The sequence below is a fragment of the Rattus rattus genome, chromosome 5 (assembly GCF_011064425.1).
Source record: "Rattus rattus isolate New Zealand chromosome 5, Rrattus_CSIRO_v1, whole genome shotgun sequence".
In the NCBI taxonomy this organism is placed as follows: Eukaryota; Metazoa; Chordata; class Mammalia; order Rodentia; family Muridae; genus Rattus; species Rattus rattus.
In genome coordinates, this window is record NC_046158.1 from 42,426,648 (window position 1) to 42,450,205 (window position 23,558).

Consider the following 23,558-nt stretch of genomic DNA (forward strand, 5'->3'; position numbering starts at 1 on the left):
ACATTGCCTCAGTGGAGAGGAGAGGTCAGGGCATGTGCTGGACTATCTGATTCCAAAGCCTGTGATTTCCCTTTTTATTATAATTTAACATTAGAGCAAGGGAATCATAGGAGAAGACAATTTAGGAAACGAGGTGGAAGAAAAACCACAACCATGTCACCCAAAGCATCCCCAGGCAAAGCTTTAAGGGGTCTACTCTACTACTCCAAGGGGTGCCCCATGAGACCCCACAGCACAGACGCTGCTTGTAAAAAAAATATAATTTCTCTTAAAACTAATGATATTTATCAAATATTCTGAAAGATAAAAATAAAGCATACCTCATTTTAAAACGCAGAGGAAAGAAATCTGTGATAAGCACCTTTGGCTCGTGTATAAAAAGGGATGCTATACTGGGCCAGACAACATTACTATTAATTGAATTTGTGAACTCCCGAGTTTAGCCTCCACGGCACTAATGAATCAGAGGAAAACAAGTCTGGTTGCCAGGTCTGTTAATCGACTGAGAATAAAAATCACCCACACAGTTAACCGACTGCAGAGATGATGCCTTGGAAAAGAACAGCCTGAGTGACAGAAACAAGCCCAGTAGTCATGAGGTGGGTTCTACGGGGATGCTACAACTGTTTGAGGGTTGCATGTGTTTCCCTCACAGCCACTGCAAGTGCTGGCTCACGGAATGTGTTGAGACTTTGTATTTTCCTGTTTCTTGTAATGAATGCGAAGTGCTGGTTCTCTAGACCTGGAGTCTGCACTCAGCTCCTGGGAACCTGCCCCCAGTCCATTCTGATGGGTAAATAAAGATGCCAGGACAGCATAACTGCTGGGGAGAAGAGACATTGGCAGTGTCTAGGGTTCTCAGGCTAGAGACTATGAGGAGGGAGCAGGAGGGACAGAGCTGCCATGAAAGGATGTACAGGAGGATAAGGAAAGCCACCATGAAAAAGGGTCAAGAGAACATGGCCTAGAGGGCTGCTCAGTTGGGTTAGGAGCAGCCAAGATGGAGGATAGAAATCAGTAAATAGTAATTCAGAGTTATGAGTAAGGAAGTGGCTTCTAACAGGATCGAGGTTAGCCAGTTGCCCAGCTATTATGCTGCATAAAACATATTAAAGTATAATACTGTGTATGTCTTTCGTTAGGGTCAAAGGAGAGTAGGAACTCCACATGGGGATTTAAAGGAATGGGTACATTGCATACACTTTCTCTTCCAATTACTTAACTGCTATGCATTTTCTTTCAGGTAGTATTTGAAAGAAATAGAAATTTGAAGCTATTTATTACAGAAGCTATACTAAGTCTCTACCAGTGTAAGTGCCTGTAGTTCCCTTGGAAGCTGGGAACTACAAAAGATGTGCTTAGGGAAAAAAAAACAAAAACAAAAACCGACAACAACATAAATCACATGTAAATTTTCTGTCACGGAAAACATCTTTAAACACTGAAAACTCTTTCCAATCAGGAGGAAAATGTTATTGAGTAATTTAGTAAAATTATTTATTTATCCTAATTTTTTCCTTTTTATCTTTTGGAAAAATGTATTACGTAGGCTACAACACTTCAAACTCTGGTTTAGACAAAAATCTTATGGCAATAAAACCATCAGTTTTCATTCTTGCTTTCTTACATATTCAAATGAAAACATTTTACCTGCGGGATCTGTGTAGGGGATCTGTCACCGTTCATTTCAGTTGCAAAAGACACCATGTGCTCTGGAAAGAAATACTGACCAAAGATACAAGTTAGATTAAGCTCAAACCTAGGCCAGGCAAGCTTCCGTCATGACCAATACAGTAACCTAAGCAAAACATCTATAAACCAACATGTCTTAAGTCCCTACAAAATGATTTGGAACATGCCATTCCTAAACCTAAATTACACGGCCTCTTTATGACCGCAGGCGGCAGTGGGTGCAAAGATCAGCAGGTACGGCTTGAGTTTCAAGTTTCAAGTGAGTTTGCTCTCATCTCCTTCCTTCAGTCCTGCAACCACCCTACCAGGTGCTACAAGAGTCCTGACCCACTGCATGAAGTCGAGACTCATAGAAGTAAGGGGCAAAGGCTGTGTCAAAGGCCATAGCCCAGAACGCTGACCAGCCAAGACTAAGCTGAGAAGCTAAAAGGCCACTCATTTCTACCTACTGTTTTTCCAATCTTGTTTAATCATAAAATTCACACCAGGAAGTTGTTTAAAATAGAAATCCCCAAGCTTCTTTCTTGACTTTTCTGATTCAGTAGGTTTGGACAGGTCTTGAAGTGTGTGTTTTTAATAAGTCCTGGGGCTCCCCAAGGTAAATTTCACGATAAGAAAAGTTTGGAAACATATATTCTACTGTATTTCCTCCAGGAGAAGATTTGTCAACAATCATCTACTAACACCGTGGTGGAAAAACACTGCATTGTCGGGGCTGACCTGTGTGTTAGAGATGTTTAACAGGTAGCTTCCTAACCTCACCCACAGCTGCTCTCCCACTCAACCTGTGTTAATTATAAAAGAAGTAGCCCCCACACATTGTCACATCACCCCCAAGACAAGAACCACTATGCAGACCTACAAAAATGAATGCCAAGCTTTAAGTAAAAATAAATAAAATAAAAATTGTACACTAAGCCATGGTTCCTTAAATATAACTTCTAAATGGATGTCTTAATAAAGGCTCTCGAAAAGAAAATACTTTTCCTTCAAATCTAATTCTATTTCATTTTTTATTAGGACTCTCATTTTCTTTGTCAAAGATCAACCCATTATGTTTCTATTAATAAGTTACAATAAAAGAGAACATAAGAGGTCTTCTAGGGTTTGAAAATATTCTATTATGGTGTGTATCATATATTTTTCATAAAGGATCGTTTCAATCCAATTATCCAAAACTTAGTATAAAAATACACCACAGCTGCGGAGACAAAAACAATTTAAAATAATGAGCCCAGAGGTGATTCTGACTTCTCTGGATCCGCAGACTTCATTAGGATAACGTGTGCTTACTTTCTTTTAAAGAGAATTGTAATGGAGGTGGTGTTTGCGAGGTGATGTGCTGTGCTTTACCTCACATCTACCTAGTTCGGCAGCTACTGCACTGAAAATAAAGTAATTTAAAGAAAGATACAGATCAGTCTTAAATATCTGGCAAAGCCACAGTGCTCACAACCAACACCAATTTACTTTAGAAAAATGCTTTATTTTCCTTAATTCTGTGAAATGTACTTAACTGTAATGTTGTGGAAAAACACTTAGGGACCTATAACAATTCATTTTCTAAAGAAAATACAGAATTTCTTTCTGCATCTTAAGTGGCAGGAAAGAGAAGAAATAGTAAATCTCCAAATTGGTTTCCCCAATATTTTGAAATTAAATAACCAAATTCATCTCCATTCAGAGTTTGCCAACGTTAACGTGTTTTATCTGTGAATGTAAACTACCATTCATCGTGTTAGCTCATCATCCTTAAAACAGGACCTCAGAGCACAAATCCAAAGCAACCAGCTCTGTGTTATTTATAACCATGTTCTTCTGCACATAAAAACCAACTGAGTCATTTAATTCCATAACTGTGAACAGAGAGTCCACTCACCATTGGGTTCTTAAAAAATTCGTATTTGGCATAGTTCTTTCTAAGATACAGCTTATTATCTTCTTCCATCACCCAGTGAGACAGCACTTCAGTCAGCAGCTCATGGTCCTCCACTGTCCTTTCTGTGAGAATGTTCCAGCGAGCATGTTGTCACACACATAAATAGTTCAACAGACAAGCATGAAAATACACGCAAATGTATCAGCATGCAAACATATAAAGCAAACGATGCATCTTTCACAATCTGCGATTAAACAGCAAGTTTCCTCTCAATTCTTAAATACTACACTGGCAAGGTTTCTGTTCAAATTCAGAATTATTACATCGACTTTTATACCAAAGCAGTCATCTAAGAGGAAAATTACATAAAATATCCCAAATGCCACTTTTGCTGATTCTCACACTCCTTTTATTGCTAATGCAAATTACAGTATAAGTTTGATAACAAATCTGTATTAAGACATGAGAGCTATTCTTTCTTTAACTCATCATGGTGCCAAAATTAAAATATTTGCTCCAGGTTTGAACAATTCACCTCATTAAGAGATGAAGAATTTTGACAGGTTCACTATGCATTTAAGACACATAATCTGGGTAGCTGAAGAAATTAAAATACATGCTTTAAAGAGAAAATTTCCACTCATGTGGATACAGTTTTTTATGAAGCTCAATTCCTCATGGCAATTTATACTTTCAAACCTAATTTAAGAAAAATAGATCCTGTATTAACAATGGAGATAATTAAGTAAGGTAGGAAGGTACTCAGTAGAAAAAACTTTCAGGGAGCCAAGCCATGGCAACATTAAAGAATTCAAACATAACCTGGAAAATTTCTATCGTAATACAGACAGTGATGGTGTTTATGATTGTATAGTTTATAATAGCCCCAAACTAGAAAGTACACATATATTTTTGACATGAGAATGGTTTTTATAAGAATATACAGTAAGTATATTCTACAGTAATATCAAAGAGAAATCTCTTAGGAATGAAGATGTTTATTGCATGATTCTTCTCCCATAAGTCTCAATATGGGAAAATACCATCTATGTGGCAAATGGGAAGCAACTGGGTGAGGTCACAATTCTGTTTATTCATTCGATGTTAGTTACTGAGGAACAAGCAGTGTCTGAAAGGTTACCAAGATGTCCCCATGGGATGTGCTGAGCTTTCTTAGTGTATCTTGTTTTTCAGTAAAAAGTCAGGAAAATTTAATTATGAAATTGCCAGTGCAGAAAAAAAAGTGCAGAATAGCTAAGAATAGAATATGAACTCTTCGGTTCTTAACATGTTCTTGGGTCCCTTTTGGAAAAAAAAATCAGCATCTCAGAAATTCAACATGCAGACGTGATCTGCGACATACTACAGGGAACCCTTGTAAGCATCGCACTTAAATTCTTCAGAAAGGAAGTCATCTCAATGAATATAAATGAGTTGCAGTAAGTGCTCAGGGACAAGCAGAATTCTGGTCTTAGCTGGATCAGATACCTTTGTTTCTGTCTCAGTGACTAATTCCATTCACTGCTTACATTTCCTAAAACTCAACAGAAGGCTTTCTCTTCCTGTCTTCCTCTACATGAAGTCAATCTTTCCCACCTGTTCCCAGTTCCCTGCAGGGAAACCTCTGCCTAAAATGGCTTTCCCCGGTGCTAACAGATCTCCACCTCCTTGAATATAATTCATTGAAATCCAAGGTTCACACCCTAATTTTTCAAACCAGTAAGCATGGAATGATCATTCAATGACTCTCCCTATTCTATATCTGGCTCTAAGGTAGGACAGTTGAGATTCCAGAAGATATTTGTACCTAAAAGCAAAAGCAATACCATGTCTTTGGGGTAGGGGTTGAATATATACAAAATATAGAAAATCAACCTTAAAAGAAATGAAGGTATGACGTACACTAAATTAGTAGTACAGACACAAAAAGACAAACACTATATGACCCATAAAAGGTACCAAAAACACTCTGATGGGCAGTAACAGAGTAAGTGTGTAGAATAGTAGTTTCCAAGGCTGGATATAAGGCAAGAGAGAGCATTATTGTTTAAGTAGGAAAGAGTTTCATTGTAAAAAGGGGGGGTTCTTCGGAAATGTTGGTTCTCTGGGGCTATGGTTCTATGGAATGTATGCTGCACATAAATCTACTGAACTGCACCGTTACACTGATGAAGATGGTCGATTTTACTTATGGTATTCTACCTCAGTGTAATAGTATGCCTACTACACTTACACTTATCTTCCTTTCAAACCTAGAAGTACTTTTTCTTCTGAAAAATCTTATTATTGTGACTATTAATATCATTTTGGCCATAATCTCTTAGAGAAATGTAAAACTACTAGTCTCTTCTGCATCTTTTTCTATGTCCCACTCTATATCTTTTACTCCTAATATTCCCAACTATCAGTTGTGGTATCTCCATGTAGCATCCAAGGCCATTCCCAATGTCACCACTCCAAAGGACCACCATCTTTTCTCACAGAACCTCTTTACTAATCCCTACACTTCCAGCTTCTCTTTGAACTCTTCACGTCCAGCCTGGACATTGGTGTCATGGCAGTTGCCCTAAACCATCTGTGCTCATGGGAATTCTACACAAGATGCATATCAATTTCTACTTCTCGTGAGATAAAAACCACAAGACCTGTCAATTACACCTTATCCATTTATCTCTCCATTCTAATTGTCACCAAAGGCCTGCATGGGTTCAATGCTCCTCTTGGACCTGGGAGTTTTGAAATCAACAAAACCAGAAAAAAAAATGACAATCAATCCAATGTGAGCCTTTTAAAGATGGCAATAAAGTCACAGAAAACCATGGAGCAGGGAAGACATAATGTGCTAAGAGCAAGGGAAAGGGTCCATTTCCAGTGACTTTACAGAGAAGTGCTTGTGGAGAGGGTGATCTTCCAGCAAAGATGCCAAAGAAAAGGCCAGAGCCAAGCACAGGCAGCAGAGTAAGAAGGGCGCCCCCAGGGAGAGGACAAGGCTGGGATGTTTGAAGCACAGCATCCAGGTTAGCATGATTAATGCCGAGTGAGTGACAGGACAGCACCAGGAGAAGAGCTTCTAGAGGTAGGAGAGGCAGTAAGGGGTGGGGTTGAAGCCCTGCCTTCCATGGACTTCAGAAGATAGTGTAAGACAGGTTTGAACTGTGTCGCATATGCTGTTGAGCGTAGAACTGATTTCTAACACAAAGTCCACTTAGGAGGTTAAGTGGAGTTAACCAGGACAGAGATGGTGTAGAGGAGATTAAATGGTAACTGTGTGTTTGTTTTTAAAACATAAAATAAAAAAAAAAAAAAGAAAGAAGGAAAGTGAGCACAATCTCGATACATCCTGAAGTCTAAGCAGTGGGATTGGAAAGAATACTTCAAAGAGGAGGAGGAGGAGGAGGAGAAGGAGGAAGAGGAGGAGGAAGAAGAGGAGGCGAGGGAAGAGGAGGAAGAGGAGGGGGAGGAAGAGGAGGAGGGGGAGGAGGAGGAGGAGGAGGAAGAGGAAGAGGAGGAGGAGGAAGAGGAAGAGGAAGAGAACGACAAGTCATAGGAGACAGTGAAGCTCTCTGTCTGCACTTGGAAGGATTATATTAGTAAGAAGGAACTAGTAAACTGAGTCACAAGCGGGTGAGCCCCAGAAATCAATAAACTACAGTACAAAGTTGTGTTGTCAGCAGTCTCTGACTACTACTGACCTCTGTTTTTCTTTCTCACAAACCTTAGCTGGTACTTTCAAGCTAAAATGAGCACACGTGCTATGTACCGAGTGTGTACCTAGAGTCTTGGTAACTGCCAAGAAAATATTCTGTCAAGGAAAGAAATTCAGAGTGACAATAATGATACATGTGCTGGCTTTCAGCAACCTGTACAGTTCCCTTTTCCTAAAAATAAGGAAAGAGCTTATTCCATGCCCTGAATGTATGTCAACACAGAGAGGAAAAAGCAACAGACACATTTTCTTGATGGTTATACTTCAATATAGATTTAATCAATCTTGGGCAGTTATAATTGCTTAGAATGAATCATGGTCCTCTGCTGCCCCTTACAGGGATCCATCCATTCATGAGATTGGAGTTAAAGGTAACAGAATAATGAAGGAGAAAGGAAAGTCAGACCCTTGACCATGACCCATGACCCTATCTGACCCCCTTCTGGAGCAGGAGTACTTTCAAGGTGTCAGGGTCCCCCAAAGTTGAAATGTGCTGAGTGGATTGAACTGTAGGCTTGCATTCTTTTTTTAATCCTCAAGAACTCATGTATCAAACAGAAGCAAGAGCTGAGGGCAATGCCAAGCTCACTACCTCCCAGTATGGAGAGAGTATGGGAGAGCGTCACGTCCCCAGAAGGAAGACGGGAGAGCTAAAAATAGACCCTAGGCTTAAAAGGCCTTATGCTTTTCAGAAAGGAAGTGTGAGATAAATGGGAGTTTCCAGGATATGAGGCACACAGTGAATAGGACAAATACCTCAGTTGAGAATGAAGTGCCCCACCAGGCTGCTGAAAAGGTAAACATGGTCTCAGTTGTCGAATAGAAGCATGGCAAACCAAAGGCGACTTACCGGCAGAACCTGAATTATTGACCCCAAAAGAACAATCTGGACAGCACGCAAATACTATAAGGTTAAACTCTCTGCTGTTCCGAAGGCAGGAGATACGGGGTCCAAAATTTTTTCCAGTTACAGAAAAAAAAAAGTCACAACTCTGCATGTCTCAATCTGTGAGCACACTACTGTATTTAATTTTTATAATGCCCCCAAGAAGACTGAATAATGTCCCTAAAGACATCAGGGCCTGACTCCAAAAACCTGCAAATGTTATCTTACATGAGAAAGCATTTGCAGATGTCTAATGACAGGCATGTGGAGTTGAGAAATAAAGAGTTAGGCTCTCAATCCATCTGTAAGCATCCTTGAAACCACAGACAGAAGGGGATTTGATAAACAGCCTGGGGCATTATGTGTGTCTACGACAGAGACATTCGAAACAGAGACTGAGCAATAGGACCACAAGCCAAGGAACATGGGCAGCTCTCAGCACCTAGAAGGACCAAGAGTCAGGTTCCCTTTACGACCCTTCCAAGGAATGTGACCCTCAGAATAGTGGAAACGCACACCAGCACCTTCATTGGGATGGTTCATCAAGTCTCTGGGACTCCGCTATGGCATCCTTACGAAATTATTATAATAATCTACTGAGCAAGTTTATGCTTCTGTTTTAAAGTTAGTCAACCTGCCCAGATTTTAGACTGAGCCCTCTTGCCTGGTCCAAACAATGGCCTCTCTCCTGCAGAGAGCCACTTCCTCCTGCATAAAAGTTCCCACAATAGGCACACTCCCTGCACCCCCACAACTCCTAATTCTATAAGTAGGGAAAGTATAAATCGCTCTCATCTCCTATAGCTTTTATTACCGATTTTTTTTTACTTTCAAATGTGTCCAGTAAATATTTGCTAATCTTTTGAAAATAAACAATCATGTTCTGAATGTAAGGAGAATGAAAATAACAGTCGGATTTCAAATTATCCAATCTTAACCTTCCTTGAAAGTAATTTAGATCATTTGAGTTTGCGATGCATTCAAATTTAAATACAAAACTGGTTAGAAAAAAAATCAAACTGTAGTTGAACGGCCACTAGGAATAAGAAACTGAAGAATATAGTGGGTGGGTATGGTCACTGAGTAGGATGGAGTCTGGGTTTTTGTTGTCAGCACACACACACACACACACACACACACACACACACACACACACCACAGCCAGAAAGAAAACTTGTGAAAAAAAAATAAGATAAGCAAAGAACACTTCAGGAAATTTCACAGATCTAAAGTACTGAATACTTCAATAATGCAAACAGTGAAGTTGGAAAAAATACCCTCAGAATATTAAGAAGAACAATGCTAATCAAAGCTTAAGACTGTTTTTAAGAAAGCAAGATATGTGTGTTCTATTCGTTTAAAGAAATGGCCTGGGCTGGAGAGATGGCTCAGCCGTTAAAGGCAAGGCTCACAACCAAAACTATAAGAAATAGCCTGGCTCCAGATCGGGTAGACAAAGCCAGTAGAATTCCATGGACCTGAACCCAGCTACGATTTTACCCCATTTACAAGTCCGACAGTGAACATAAAGTTTTCTTGCCGTGGACTTTGGCTTTTAAAAACTATAGCACATTAGATATTCTTTATACATCTGTAATTCAGCGTCCCAGTTTAGATGGACCGTTGCGCACCATCCCCCTGGTCAATCTCATTCCACTAAGGACTACAGCTCCAGAGATCTAAATAACCCTGGCAGGGACCACTGATGGTCAGCTAATCACAGCTTACAGTATTTGTTTTCCTTTAGTAAGATAGCTCACTAAATACAGGCGTGACTAGGCATCTCGTTCAACAGAGAGATACGAGGCGCTGAAGCATAGTCCTGCGAGGAAGACAGGTCATATGTAGAGAAAGGGAAACGTTCAGAACACCAGTGTGATAGACCTAACAATGCAGCAACACCAAAAAAATAAAAAAGTTCCCTTGGCACCTAATGAATTCTTCTCACCACTGTCCTCCCTCATATTCTGAAACCAAACAAATTTTAGCCAACAAAGTAATTCGTCTAAGTACCCCCAGATTTTTAAATACAAAAAAAAAAAAAGATCCCGTTAATTCTCTAAAACATAACTTTTGATACTGTGTAGCCCAGTATGAACTCTGACCTTTGAGTTGCCATTCACGACACAGCCACAAGTGCTGTTCACACAGATCCATTTCTATTATTTTAAAGGCCTTGTTTTCTGGGTTTTGTTTCTTTTAACTTCATAAAAATCAACTTAGATACTGTGTTACAATGTTACTAAAAGTTTACAGTTGCAGCCCTGGTGTGACTTATGAAAGGATCCATACAGGCTCATGAGTTGAGCATTTGATCTTCCACTTGGCGGTGTTATTCTGGGAGACTTTGGAAGTGTTGGAAGTGGCACAAAGCTAGAGGAAACAGGTCACTGAAACAGTGGGGTCATCTCGCCCCTGGTCTTCTGTCTCTCTCCCTTCTCCACGTACTCCAGCAGCCATGATGGCCTGCTCACTACATCACAGGAACGTGGGAGAAAGCGACCATGAATGGAACCATCCAGAACCGTGAGCCAAAATAAAGGCTTTCTGCTTTAAGTGGGTGGGCATTTGGCCAGAGTCACACAAAGCAATCAACAGGGACATGCGTTTAAAAAAAAATCACTTCACTCCCAAATGCTATATTTGCCACCATTTTGAATGGCTAACCAACAGCTGGTGAAACCTGTTTTGTAAAAAAATCTGAAGTTATTTTTCAGAAACCGGAGAGTGAATTGTAATCGCCAAACATCATTGATACGTAAGTAAAAAAAAAAAAAAAAAAAAAAACCAAAAAAAACATAAACAAGATAACAATAAATAAATAACAAAAAAGAACAAGAATGCCTCCTTAAATTACTTCGAAATTGCTGCCAATAAAAATGTGAAAGGGGAAGAAAAGCTCCGAAGAATTATAAATGTTTCCAACAAAAATGAGAACTTCATGTTGTTTTACATTTTATTTTTGTTTCTAACTTATCTGCAGGGTCTTGCAGTTAGGAAAGAAAAATGTTACCAAGTAATCCTGTTTTCTGTTTAATTTTCGAGCACTTTTTCTTTAAGAGAAAAAGAAGAAAAGTGTCTCCTGAAACTGTTGATTTAAGTTCAAAGTCTTTTAAGAAACTTCAATCCGCCAAGAATGGAGGAGCTCACCTGTGACCTTCTGCCTGGATTTGTTCCTGAATCCACTAAAAACGCCGCATTTGGGCTCAAATAGAAGCCGAGCCCCTGTTCTTCTCATCACTTGATAAGAGAAGAAACAAAGTGGCTTTTACCTCTAATGTACCCAGGAAAGAGTCTTCCTACACCATTGTTACAGAAAACTCCAGGCCACAAATGTCCCTCGTACTTCCCAGAGCTGGGTTGAAACCACCTATACATTTTGCCAATCTTATTTTCAGAGCAAAATGAACAGCCTCTGACCAAGCAAAACAAAGCCTGAATCTGAGAAGCAAAGAATAAACCGGGCCTCAATTTCTAAAGGACTCCTTAACCGGAGAATGCTACTTAAGACCACCAGGAACCCCTAGAAAAGCCCCAGTCAGATTAACTTCCTGAGGAAAGTTATGGCGCTTTACATGGAAGGCTCACAGAGCTTTAAATTCATCTCAGCAAATCGAAATATGCTACGCATTAACTCAGATCCGTGATGGCAACGCATACCCACAGAAGGACTCGTTTCCCTTTCAAGGTTTGTGTGCACGATATCTCCCGTGGGTGGGGAGCACTTGCTAACAGCCTCCATAAAGCTCCACCAGGCACATACTTGAAAGAAGGCGTAAGTATCCATCTCGGTGGGTTTCCCATGCCTCTTTCTTCACCGGCCTTTGTAAGGTGCACTTTGAATTGTTGGATATAAGCAAACGCCTTACAATGCAGTACAAATGAATTCAAAACATTCATTTGTCTTTGAGCCTGGGTTATAAAAACATAGGCATAGACAGAATTCCTTCTCTCGCAGAATTTTAACAACAAGATCACTATATTCAGATGATTGTTTAAAAAAAAAAGTTACAGCAGCTAAGAAGGTGGGTATTGGTCCCAGCCTGAGGCTCCAGGAAGATACCTGTGCTGTCTTTAGGGAAGACGTCACAGGATATTGGTCATCGCGATCAGTCTCTAAATCTACCAACCAAGGGTAAGCAGAGTCCATTCCTCCCCTGCTTTTGCTCCAGGTCTATATGAAGGAATATGCAAACATTCCTCATCAAGTTGAGGGAGTATTGCATTTATACATGTTTTATTCAGGCATCATTATCCTCTACATATAGTCAAGTTCAAGATTCGGCTATTTAAATTATGTATGAGAGAGACAGACAGACAGAGACAGAGAGAAAGAGAAAGGGAGAGAGAGACAGAGACAGAGACAGAGAGAGACAGACAGAGAGAGACAGAGACAAAGACAGAGAGACAGACAGAGACAGACAGAGAGAGAGACAGAGAGACAGAGACAGAGAGACAGACAGAGAGACAGAGACAGAGAGACAGAGACAGAGATAGACAGAGAGACAGAGAGAGACAGACAGAGAGAGAGACAGAGACAGAGAGACAGACAGAGATAGACAGAGAGACAGAGACAGAGATAGACAGAGAAACAGAGACAGAGAGAGCAAAGACAGAAAGAGGAGAGATGGAGAGAGAATATGAATATGGGTTCCCATGGAGACCAGAAGATGGGGTGTCGCTCAGGCTGGGCATGTGGAAAGGCAGTAGGACAACCTACCCCGTCTCAGACACAAAGGATGACCATACCACATGAGACTGGGTATATGGTGGCGTGTGACATTGGGTTAGCTGCCGAAGGAAGTGCTAGCATTTACCTTGTTGCCACGAGTAATTTTTAAGAAAAAGCTAAAGGCAGTAAAATAACAGCCCTGGGTAGCCAAGCAGGTAGCCAGGTAAAGAGGGTATCTGAGAATCCTAAGAGCACAGACAAGGGAAGACGAGGCAACCAAGCGCACGCAACAATACCCCGGATTCATCTGTAAAGGATTGAGGAGTGCCATGAGGAGCAAGAGGTGAGACCTGGCCTGTGCAGACTGAATTAACCGGGCCCCACAAATGACAGTAATAAAACTACAGACTCAGGCCCACACCCGGATGGATAAACTCGGTACACGATTGAGAGATGACCATCGCGACGCTACCACAAAACCTGAGGTGGGAGACAGCAGGAATTTGGACAGCTCTGGGAACTTATCCAAGAACCTGGATGCAGTGTGATTCACATGTCACCCCGACTTTTTGCCAGCAAAAATATTTTCATGTTTGGGGGACTAAATCTACCAGCAATAAACCGCATCTGAGAGCACAGGGGGTCAAGGCGCACACGCGCCAGCTCCACATGGTGCTAAGGTCAGAACATGTCCTGTGGGTTCTGGGTGGTGACGAGGCTAGTTAGAACTATGAAAACTGCTAAATTATGAACAGCACAGACAGCGTAACTGCATATCAGCTCCAGCCGAAAAGGGACATGCTGGGCCTCCTTTGTTTGAAATAAAAAAGGGGGGGATGTTCAGCCGTAGCTTTAGAGCAGGTAGCAGCAAGCCCCCTGTACCACACAACTCCTCCTGGCTTTGAGAGATGGGGTAGACGCGACTGCACATGTAAAAAGGGTTTCGTTAAAAGCCTCTGGTCATTCATTCCGCTTATTAAAGCCGCTCCGCAGTAGTATTCACAATGGAAATCTCGGCCGCTGTAGCAACGATGCTAAAACACAATTAATCCTTTTTCTTTCCTGAAGACCGTGTAGGTAGGTGCTCGAGGTATTGTATTAATTGCCACTGCCTTCCACCACAGCTTCAATTAGGAATCCAAATGGGAGCAAGACAAACATGGATCCCATTAAGTTCCAGAGGAGTTGAAGCTGATGCCACACCCAACACACACACACACACACACACACACACACACACACACACACACACACACACACACACTCTGGCAGGATCCACTGTGACAGCAGAGAGCTCCATCTGGGGGACCACAGTGACACCCAGGGGCTATCCAGCAAAGTACAGCACCAGGACTATTATGTGTGTTGATACAGTGACATTTTAAACGTGGTGTCTGTAAAACTGCATTTTAAGAACCCTGTCATACTATGCTCCACCACTGGACAATTCAGACATAAACCTGAACGAGGGCACGTGCTTGATCTCAATGATTCAGCCAATTAAAATTCTCAGGAGTATATTTTGGGCACAGGATATTGAGGCCAGGGGCTTTGGGGTGGGAGAAGCCACTCCAGCAACACACAGTGCTTCTCTTTCCTAGTGGTGTGGCTTTTTTGTCCCCAGGATGAGTTTCTTGTTCCTCCTGAGCAAAGCTCTTTTTCCCTGCATGTGGCCTGTTTCCATAGCTGTTACCTGCCAAGAGCAGACGCGGTGGGAGCGCCCAGTCTCAGTCCAGCCAATCAGCAGTTGCAGAGACAGAGACTCACCCTGCCTCACAATGGTGCCCCAGACAATGTTAAATGATAGAGAAAGGGTTGGGGAACCAAGGGGTAGGCCACCCCAAGTCCAGATGAAAACCTAAAGCTCTGTAAACTCAGTGGTCCCCAGCTCTGTCTTTTAATCCTTTAACTGACAGAAAAAGAACCCACTAGTGAGCTGGCTACCAGAATGTAGCATTGATGTTGGATTCAAAGTTTCAAGGCGCGCACACACACAAAGCTGTCTCTGAATGGTGAACGGCTGCTGGAGTGTTCAGGAGAGGCAACCAGGGGAAGAGGAGATTTCCTGATTTACACGTGAAAGGAGAGGCCTAAAGCCCCCCCACAAACCACATTTCAGGGGGCTAAAATAGTTTATTCAACTGAATACAAGCAACAACCATGCTAAAACAACACACAAACTCAAGGGTGCAAAATGGCACCTGTAATCCCAGCCCGGGGGTTGTTGAGAGAGGATGGTGGCGAACCTGAGGCTATCCTGGGTTACATAGTGAAAATGATAGAGTAGGCAGAAAAAAATATCTAGAGTCTTAAAATAGTAGAAGTCATCTCAATGTTGTGAAATTATTTATATTTAATTTGGAATCTCTCTGTTTCTCAATTGTGTACAGGGAGCTGATTATTCTTATCTTTAGAAGTATTTTTCATGACAGGGAGTGCCTGTTCTTGGTACAGGAATTGCCTAGTGGGCACCAGTTGTTTTCTGAAATACAACTATTGCCTCTCTTTCTTTCTTTCTCTCTCTTTCTTCCTTTCTTTCTTTCTTTCTTTCTTTCTTTCTTTGCATGTGTCTGTGTGTGTGAGTGTGTGTGTGTGTGTAATGACAGATACTATGCATCCTTTTACAACCTATTCATGGAACAAACACAAACCCATCGCACCAACCACAGTTAGATGATAAGGGTCTCCAATGCAAGCATGATCAGGATACACCTGACTGCGTCTGATGCTGAGGAAAACCACAAGCCACATCCCCAAAGACTACTACCACCTCCTCATCTATTGCTAAACCATTTAGTGCTCAGGTAAAAATAGTGTTTAAAACTACTTTCTCTGGATATGTAACCTGGGTATAATAAAGCCAAAAGGCAATCAATGCCATGAAGGTCTTAAAGAAAATGTCTTGCTCATAGCCTTTGACCTGACACATAGCTCATGAATCCAGGAGATGACATCCAGGTATTTTGACTTTATTTCAGTAATTATCTGGAAAATGCATGAAGTCATGAAGAAGCACATTCATAACAATGCCTAAAAGTTCAAATGTAGTGTGGAGCTCACAATTCTTTCAAAGACTCTATTTTAAGATTTTTGCATTTAAAAGTGTATTTCATTGCTTACTATAAATACTCAGCAGGTTTCTGTGAGCATAGTGCCTTTGTTTATAGAATAGATTTTTATTTTTGAATTTTGAAGCTTCTCAGGCATAAATTATATTGACTATAATACAACGTGCTTCCAAAGAACCTTAAGATGAAAGAAAAAAGATAAAAGTATAAAATACAGTGTTTATATATTATGTTAATTAAGAGCTGAATAGGTAATGAAGTTATTTGGAATATGGCAGGCATCTACTGGAAATTAGCCTTCTTGGAGATTAAATATCAGGAGCAGAAGTTAAGCTCATCATAAGTGGCAACAGAAAAAGCCAACTTTTATTGGAGGAAGAAGATGCCACTGGCTATCTTCAGAATTCAGGTATTCTTAGAGGGTATTTTGTGTTTCACACCCCACTGTCATAATATCAAAACCATGTTGCAACAATACAGGTGTCTTTCCCCAGGGGTCTTCAAGACACTCTGTCTGTGTCAGTGTGTTGTATAGTAATTTCTTGTAAACTGAAATATCCCCTCCTGAAGAGAGAGGCTCTGGAGATACAGGAAATAAACAACTTACAAGTCTGAGGAAATTCCTGAAACCTTCAAGACTCACAACCCCTCCCCCTATTCCATACCCTGCCTGCCCCAAGGTCTGGGAAGCAGTAAACAACTGAGGAAAGCCTGAGCAGCTAGAATAACAGGAAGATACTGACCGGCTTAGCTGCCCAGACCAGACTCTCTGATCTGTCAAGTTCCTTGCAAGTCACAGAGAGAATACCATGCTTAGCAACGTTTCTATTATGCATCTGGCCACACTTTGCTCTTGTAAACCCTGAAGTAAGTCTTACTTACTTCAGTAAGTAATAACAACTCTTTGTACCTCCCAGTGTAACTTTGATGGAGTTGATACTTTGTCTATGACCAGCTCCCTTTCTGGGATGAGGGGAAATTTGTGAAAGTTTACCCAGGAAAAGTCAGACAACAGTATATGTGTATAAGCACACTGCACACATATGGATCTGTCTTTCTTTTAGGATGATGTCTTATTAGTATCTAAAGCTGGCAGAACTATCTAGACCAGCAAGCTTTGGGGATCTGCTGTCTACACCTAGCTAGAAATGGGAATAAAAATGCAAGCAACCAGATCTGAATTTTTAAGTGGGTATTTGGATCAAATACCCCAAGCACTTTACTAACTGAGCCATCTCCCCAACCCCAGAGTTTTTTTTTTTTAAAGCAAGTCAACCAGGAGACCAAACAAAATCTGTTTCTACTGAATTCTTGAAAGGCTTTCCTGTTTTTATGAGATTTGCCTATGAAATTTAACTCCGTGTTTTGGTTCTAAAATTGATATATCTCCATCATGATTTAAGATGGTATTTTATTAGTACCATCATGATTTAAATAGAGACAGCAAATTTACAGCATTTCTATCTTTGTTTCTATTTTTTCGTCTTCTTTGTCCACAAACTAATGGCCCTAAATAAAACGAGGAATGGACTGCTCAACATAATTTGTCTGATTACCTGGGTGGAAAGAAAGTCTTTGCCATATGCTAGGCTATGTACCCATCAGGAAAACCATGAGACAGAAATCTTGTGTCCTTACCTACGCCTGTGTGAGACAGGTGCTCAAAAAGGGTCCAGCTATTGTCGTCGACATAGTGGTTCTTCAGGATCAACAGCTGGCAGACATCACGGGCTGTGACGTCACTGGGCACCTCTAACGCTCTGCTGGTTTCATCCTCGCTGTAAACTTTAATCACCTGTGTTGGTGAGAAACAAGAGAACGAGCTAAGGTATTTGCAATCAGTGTCTTGGTTACTCTTTCTTTTTATGACAAAACACCTGTCAAGAGCAACTTAAAGAATGGTGGATTTCTTTTTGGTCCATAGTTCCAAGAGATTTGCACCATCCTGGTGGGACGTTGTGACAACAGGAGATGGAGGTAGCTGGTCACACTGAATCCACACTCAGGAAGAAGTGGGGAGGGAGGGAGGGAGGGAGGAGAGGGAGAAGGAGGAAGAGGGAGAGAGAGGAATGTTCATGCCCAACTCACATCTTCTTAGTAACTCAATCCAGCCTGTGTAATAGTGCCATGCACATTCGCATGGATCTTACCATGCCAGTTGTCACAACCTTAGTAATTCTTCCAAGGTACCAAAACTTTTGTTTCCCGGTGATTCTAAACATTCTTTAAAAAACAAAACAAACAAAATAAACAAAAAACAGCCTTTCAAATGCTGACATTACAAAGATACTACACTCAACTCAGGATTCCTCTCCTTTTAAAGGGTTAATAATATTCCATTAGGGGTGTGTGTGTGTGTGTGTGTGTGTGTGTGTGTGTGTGTGTGTACATTAACACCACAGTTTCTTTTTTACTTCTGTTCCCCATCAATAGGACACAGGCAGTTCCCATATCATCACACCATTGCAGTGCGAAACTACAGATTTCTGCAAGAAACATCATTTCAGTTGCTTTGAGTATCTGTCCATTGGGTCCCATGGCAGTTCTGTGTTCAATTTCTTTAGAAACATCAGGTGCCATTTTTCAAAATGCTTATTAATATGCCCTTCTTCACACATCAGAATGGAAACCTGTCTCCCTTTGTCTACATCATCTCCAGAGCGATGGCTTCTGGTTTCTGGGAGATGGCACCTAACTTTTTGATTTCTACTTCTCACTGCTCAGGACCTTCCTATACACCTATCAGTTGGCCATGTGTCTTTAGACTTTGTGCAGCTCATTTCTAACTCTGATTGCTTTCTTCTCTTGAGTTGCAATAAATAGATAGTAGTCGAGTGATGGTGGCATACTACTTCAATCCCAGCACTCCGCAGGCAGAAATGGGTGGATCTTTGAGTTCAAGACCAGCATGGTCTACAGAGTGAATTTTAGGGCATTCAAGACTACACAGAGAAACCCTGTCTTGAAAAAAGAACAACACTGACAAAAGAAAGGAAAGGAAAGAAAGAAAGAAAAAGAAAGGAAGGAAGGAAGGAAGGAGGAAGGAAGGGAAAGAAAGAAAGAAAGAAAGAAAGAAAGAAAGAAAGAAAGGAAGGAAGGAAGGAAAGAAAGGCCATATTAGATATATGGCCTTCAAATATTTTCTATTCTATATATTAGGTATTCCGTTCAAAGGTCCTTCCTTATAAGTTATCAAATTTGTTGATTGGGCATAAAATCCCCATGTATTCCCTTGTGCATTTCATCTTCCTACATGCTGACTGAGTCCTGTGCATCCACACATTGCATAGGAACCGAAGTCCCTTCATTCAACAATCTCTATCCTGTCTGTATCATCTAAACTAAGTCCCATTCAATCACCACTCTTTAATTTATTTACCTTTCTGGTCTATTAAAGCTGTGAACCTCATCAATATTCTACCTTTTCCTGTGCATATTTAGATTGTGTAAATAATCCAAGAAACTTGAGTTATTCTACATTAAAATATGACCATGAAACCCAGAATGAAATCAGGTTATCTGGAAAGATATTCTCAATTCAGGTATGGAGGCCTGGGCAAGGACTGACTAGCTATCTGCACGTCCTTCGTCCTTTTCTCTCTTCCCATCGGCGTGGCCATGGAATCGAGGTTTAGTCAGCAGAACACAAGCCTGTGAACAGTGAGCCTCCTGATCTGTCCCATAAAGTCCTACCACATGCCCCGATTGTCTTTCACCACCCTCCCACGAACAAAAACAACTACACAGGCCTTGAGGAGAAGAAGGCCACGGGCAGAAGGAGTCCTTGTCCCTAAATGACCTCAAGCACAATACCCCATTAAGGATTATCCATGTGAACAAAGAAGCAAAGCTACACTCTGTGGATCAGAGGCGAGATACTAGAACACAGAATGTCCAGCTTAGGCAACACAACATTCACCAAGCTGTGTTCTGTATTAGAATTCCCAGGATCAACTATTATCTGTGTTAAGTTAATAAGATAAAAGCAGGCACGTGGAAATGGAGCAGTAGTGTAGCTGTGCACACATACCAAAGTGAGGAGCAATACAATGCAATGCAGAAAATATTCCTATCATCGAAATATCAGCATCCTTCCAAGGCCAGTAATTCAAGCAAAAGCAGAGAGCGATGTGTGTCCTATCATTTTTGAAAGTACACTTTATTATATCACAATGAGTTAAGCTCCCTCTCCCAGTGGAGAGGAGACATAAGGAGAAAAATATTCTGTGTATTAATGGAAGGATATTTATTGAAAGGATTACAAGGCCCGTTCCTTTGACCCAACAATTTCACATCAAAGCAAAACTTCTCATGTTTTTCCTTGCTAACATTAGAAAATGGCTTTTAGGAATTGAGGTGGCTAGCAAAGCATTATTCATAATCCTAATGACATGTGTTTGACAATAAAAGAAAGCTATAATATCCACACAGAATAAACTGTTTTGTGAGCCTTGAAAACATTACCTGAAAAAATTATATAAAAATATTTAGAGCCAGGCATGGTACTATACTTGCGAAGTAAGTATATACCATGTCTATACTTGCGAAATATAGACAGGATGATCTGGAATCTATAGCCAGCCTTGGATACAAAGTGTATTTGAAGCTAGCCTGAGCTAAGTGAGAGAGACAGACAGAAAGACAGAGAGACAAAGAGAGCTAGAGAGACAGAAACAGAGAGACAAAGAGACAGATGGAGTTATAGATGGAAAGACAGAGACTGAGAGAGTCAGAGACAGACAGACAGACAGACAGCAATTGAAACACTTGTAGGACACAAATCAAGCTTCCTTGGCCTTGGATCCCAGCCTCTTACCTCTCTTCTTGGAGCTGTGTCACTTCCTTCTGAAGCACTCTCTTTCTTGCCCATCACCAGCAATCCTTTCAATATGACAACTCCCCCCTCCAGCTCAGTGATGCTGGGCTGTCGTTCTGGTTACTGGATTCAGTGGAAACCCAGAACCTTGCAAGCCAAGCATCTTGAAATCAACCATGACGTAAGTAGTTTTTCCGAGGCCAGTGTTGTAAGAACCAGCAGAACTCATTCAACAATCATTGTATGGGATCTCTTTTCCTCAGAGCTATGGAGGAGGTGTAGACTGACCACAAAGACCCTGGCCTTGGGCAGATGCAACCCATATGAAGGAAGCACAGGGCAATGTGCTGAAAGTCTGTGCCCAATACAGTTCATATGTTGTAATCCTAATCTCAGAGTGATGGGATGGCCTGTGCTATGGCCTTGGGGGAGGGAGTGATCATCCTAAGGTCGTGGCTCCCTAGGAGGCAGTTAAGGTTTGATGGAATGGGTCACTTACTGTATGATCCTAGGAAAGGCATGACATGTCCCTGAAATCCATCTTTCCTGTCACATGTAAAGTTCCACCTGAAACTCCCATCTGTGTTCTACCCACAAAACAAACAAACAAACAACTTGTTTATTTTGGAAAATCCCTACTTACGTTCCACTTGAATTCCAATGAACTCCTTTTCAGGTTATTTTGAATGTTCAAGGCTTTGTGGTATGTTCTTCCTACCTGTTCTAGCGATCATCCCCCCCTGCCTGGGAAAATTTTCTAGTTATTCCCTATTTACATTTGTACCACAGCAACCTAGCTCGAGTCATCCTGGCTTAATCAAGCCCTGCTGAGCAGATGCAGTTTGCATCCACTGCAAAGCCTATGAGCATTCTGCACACTAAATAGTCAACTTCTCTTCCTGGCATTCGCTTTGAAACTACTTTTCCACAACGGTAAATATAATTACTCAAAAATATCTCTGTTCAGGAAAGTTGTTTGTACATATAACTTTCCTCTGGGGACAAAAAAAGTACGAACTGATTCAATATGGCAGTCTTGAGATACAAAGCCATTGATGTCTGAAAGCACATGTTCGAAGCCAGTCAGAACTGTTGCTGAACTTTCCTTCTTATCTTCTGGTTTTAAGCAGTTCCCTGTATACTAATATTTGTGGAGTCTCATTGAGCCACATTATCCAAATAGGCTGTTGTTCATAAGTGCATGCCTCCTGCATCTGGGTCTGGGCGAGCCCGGGCTGACTTTCTAAGGATGCTTCCACTACCCCCACCCCCGCAATGCTGCCATGCTTACAGAGAACTGGATCAAACTCTAGAGGGTGTTCCTGCCAGCATTCATTAGCGTATAACCATTGGCTGAGCATGGGCACACCAGGAACAATGGTGTATCCTGGAGCAAAAATCCAGAAAGAGTGACTGAAGAAGGACAGGTGAGCAGGAAGGGCCTCTTCAACCTCCTCTTCAACCTCCTGACTACCCCATGTGTTTTCTTACAGCAAACTCTCATCAGCTGTGTCAGAGAAGTCTGCTTCTCATTTTCCAACCTCATCCCTTATTTCTTAAGGTTTTTTTTTTTTTAAAATTTATTTATTTTATTTATATGAGTACACTGTAGCTGTTTTCAGACACACCAGAAGAGGGCATCAGATCCCATTACAGATGGCTGTGAGCCACCATGTGGTTGCTGGGAATTGAACTCAGGACCCCTGGAAAAGCAGTCAGTGCTCTTAACCACTGAGCCATCTCTCCAGCCCTTCTCTTATTTCAAAGAAGCTGTGAAAGTTAGAGACACTCGGGAGCTAGGCTAGATTGTAAGTGAGGGCAAGGAAAATACAGAGCAGGCAAATGGCTGAGAAGAGAAAATGTAACCAACCATCCAGGGACCATGGTTGATTCATGCAACCTGTGTTATTACAAATCTCGACAATCGGAACATATAAACTAAGAGCCTCGTTATTTTATAATACATATCAATTATATCTATCACTAGCACATGAGTGCCAGAAAATTAAACTTCAGAAGCAATGTCAACAGAAATTTTTTCCGTAAACAAGGCTTAAAACCAGCTGAAATTTATAGAATACAAGTTATTGATTTTAATAAAGAAAGAATACTTTGGTTTGAACATTGCAAAGACTGGTTTTGTAAAAATAAAAACATTTAATGCTGATGTTTTTCAAATATACTCTTGTGTATATGTATTTATGTGCATATATGTGTGTGGTATGTGTGGACACGTGTATATGGGTGGTATGTATGCAAGTGTGTGTACATACATGTGTGGTGTGTGTGTGTAAGGTGTGTGGATGTGTGAAATATGTGCAGTGTGTGTGTGTGTGTGTGTGTGTGTGCATGTGTACATATGCAGGGCCTATATTGGTGTATGTATATGTATGTGTGTGTATGTTTGTGTAGTGTGTATGCAGAATAGTGTGTGTGTGTGTGTATGTGTGTGTGTGTGTGTATACATACGCAGGGCCTATATTGGTGTGTGTGTGTGTGTGTGTGTGTATATATACGCAGGGCCTATAGTGGTGTGTGTGTGTGTGTGTGTGTGTGTGTGTGTGTCTGTGTCTGTGTGTGCATGTGTACATATGCAGGGCCTATATTGGTGTATGTATATGTGTGTGTGTTTGTTTGTGTAGTGCATATGCAGAATAGTGTGTGTGTGTGTGTGTGTGTGTGTGTGTGTGTGTGTGTGTGTGTGTGATGAGATTTCACCTATGTTAGCTTTCTCCTATAGCACATCCCTGGTGTCTCTGGAAACCACTTGCTAAGGGAAACTCTTCTGTGTGACTAGTGCAGAAACGCTGTTGAGAACTCTGTTCTGTCTACTTATCTC

At 41.1% G+C, this 23,558-nt stretch overlaps 1 protein-coding gene across 1 annotated transcript in view; it reads right to left on the minus strand.

Moving 5' to 3' along the window:
* The window catches only part of Grb14 (growth factor receptor bound protein 14), a 108,610-nt gene that overhangs the window by 22,074 nt on the left and 62,978 nt on the right, over positions 1-23,558 (minus strand). The window contains exons 3-5 of the mRNA XM_032903402.1: positions 17,542-17,698; positions 3,572-3,693; positions 1,651-1,725 (exon numbers count right to left, since the gene is read on the minus strand). Coding sequence (XP_032759293.1) covers positions 1,651-1,725; positions 3,572-3,693; positions 17,542-17,698 — 354 coding nt within the window. The remainder of the gene's footprint in view (positions 1-1,650; positions 1,726-3,571; positions 3,694-17,541; positions 17,699-23,558) is intronic.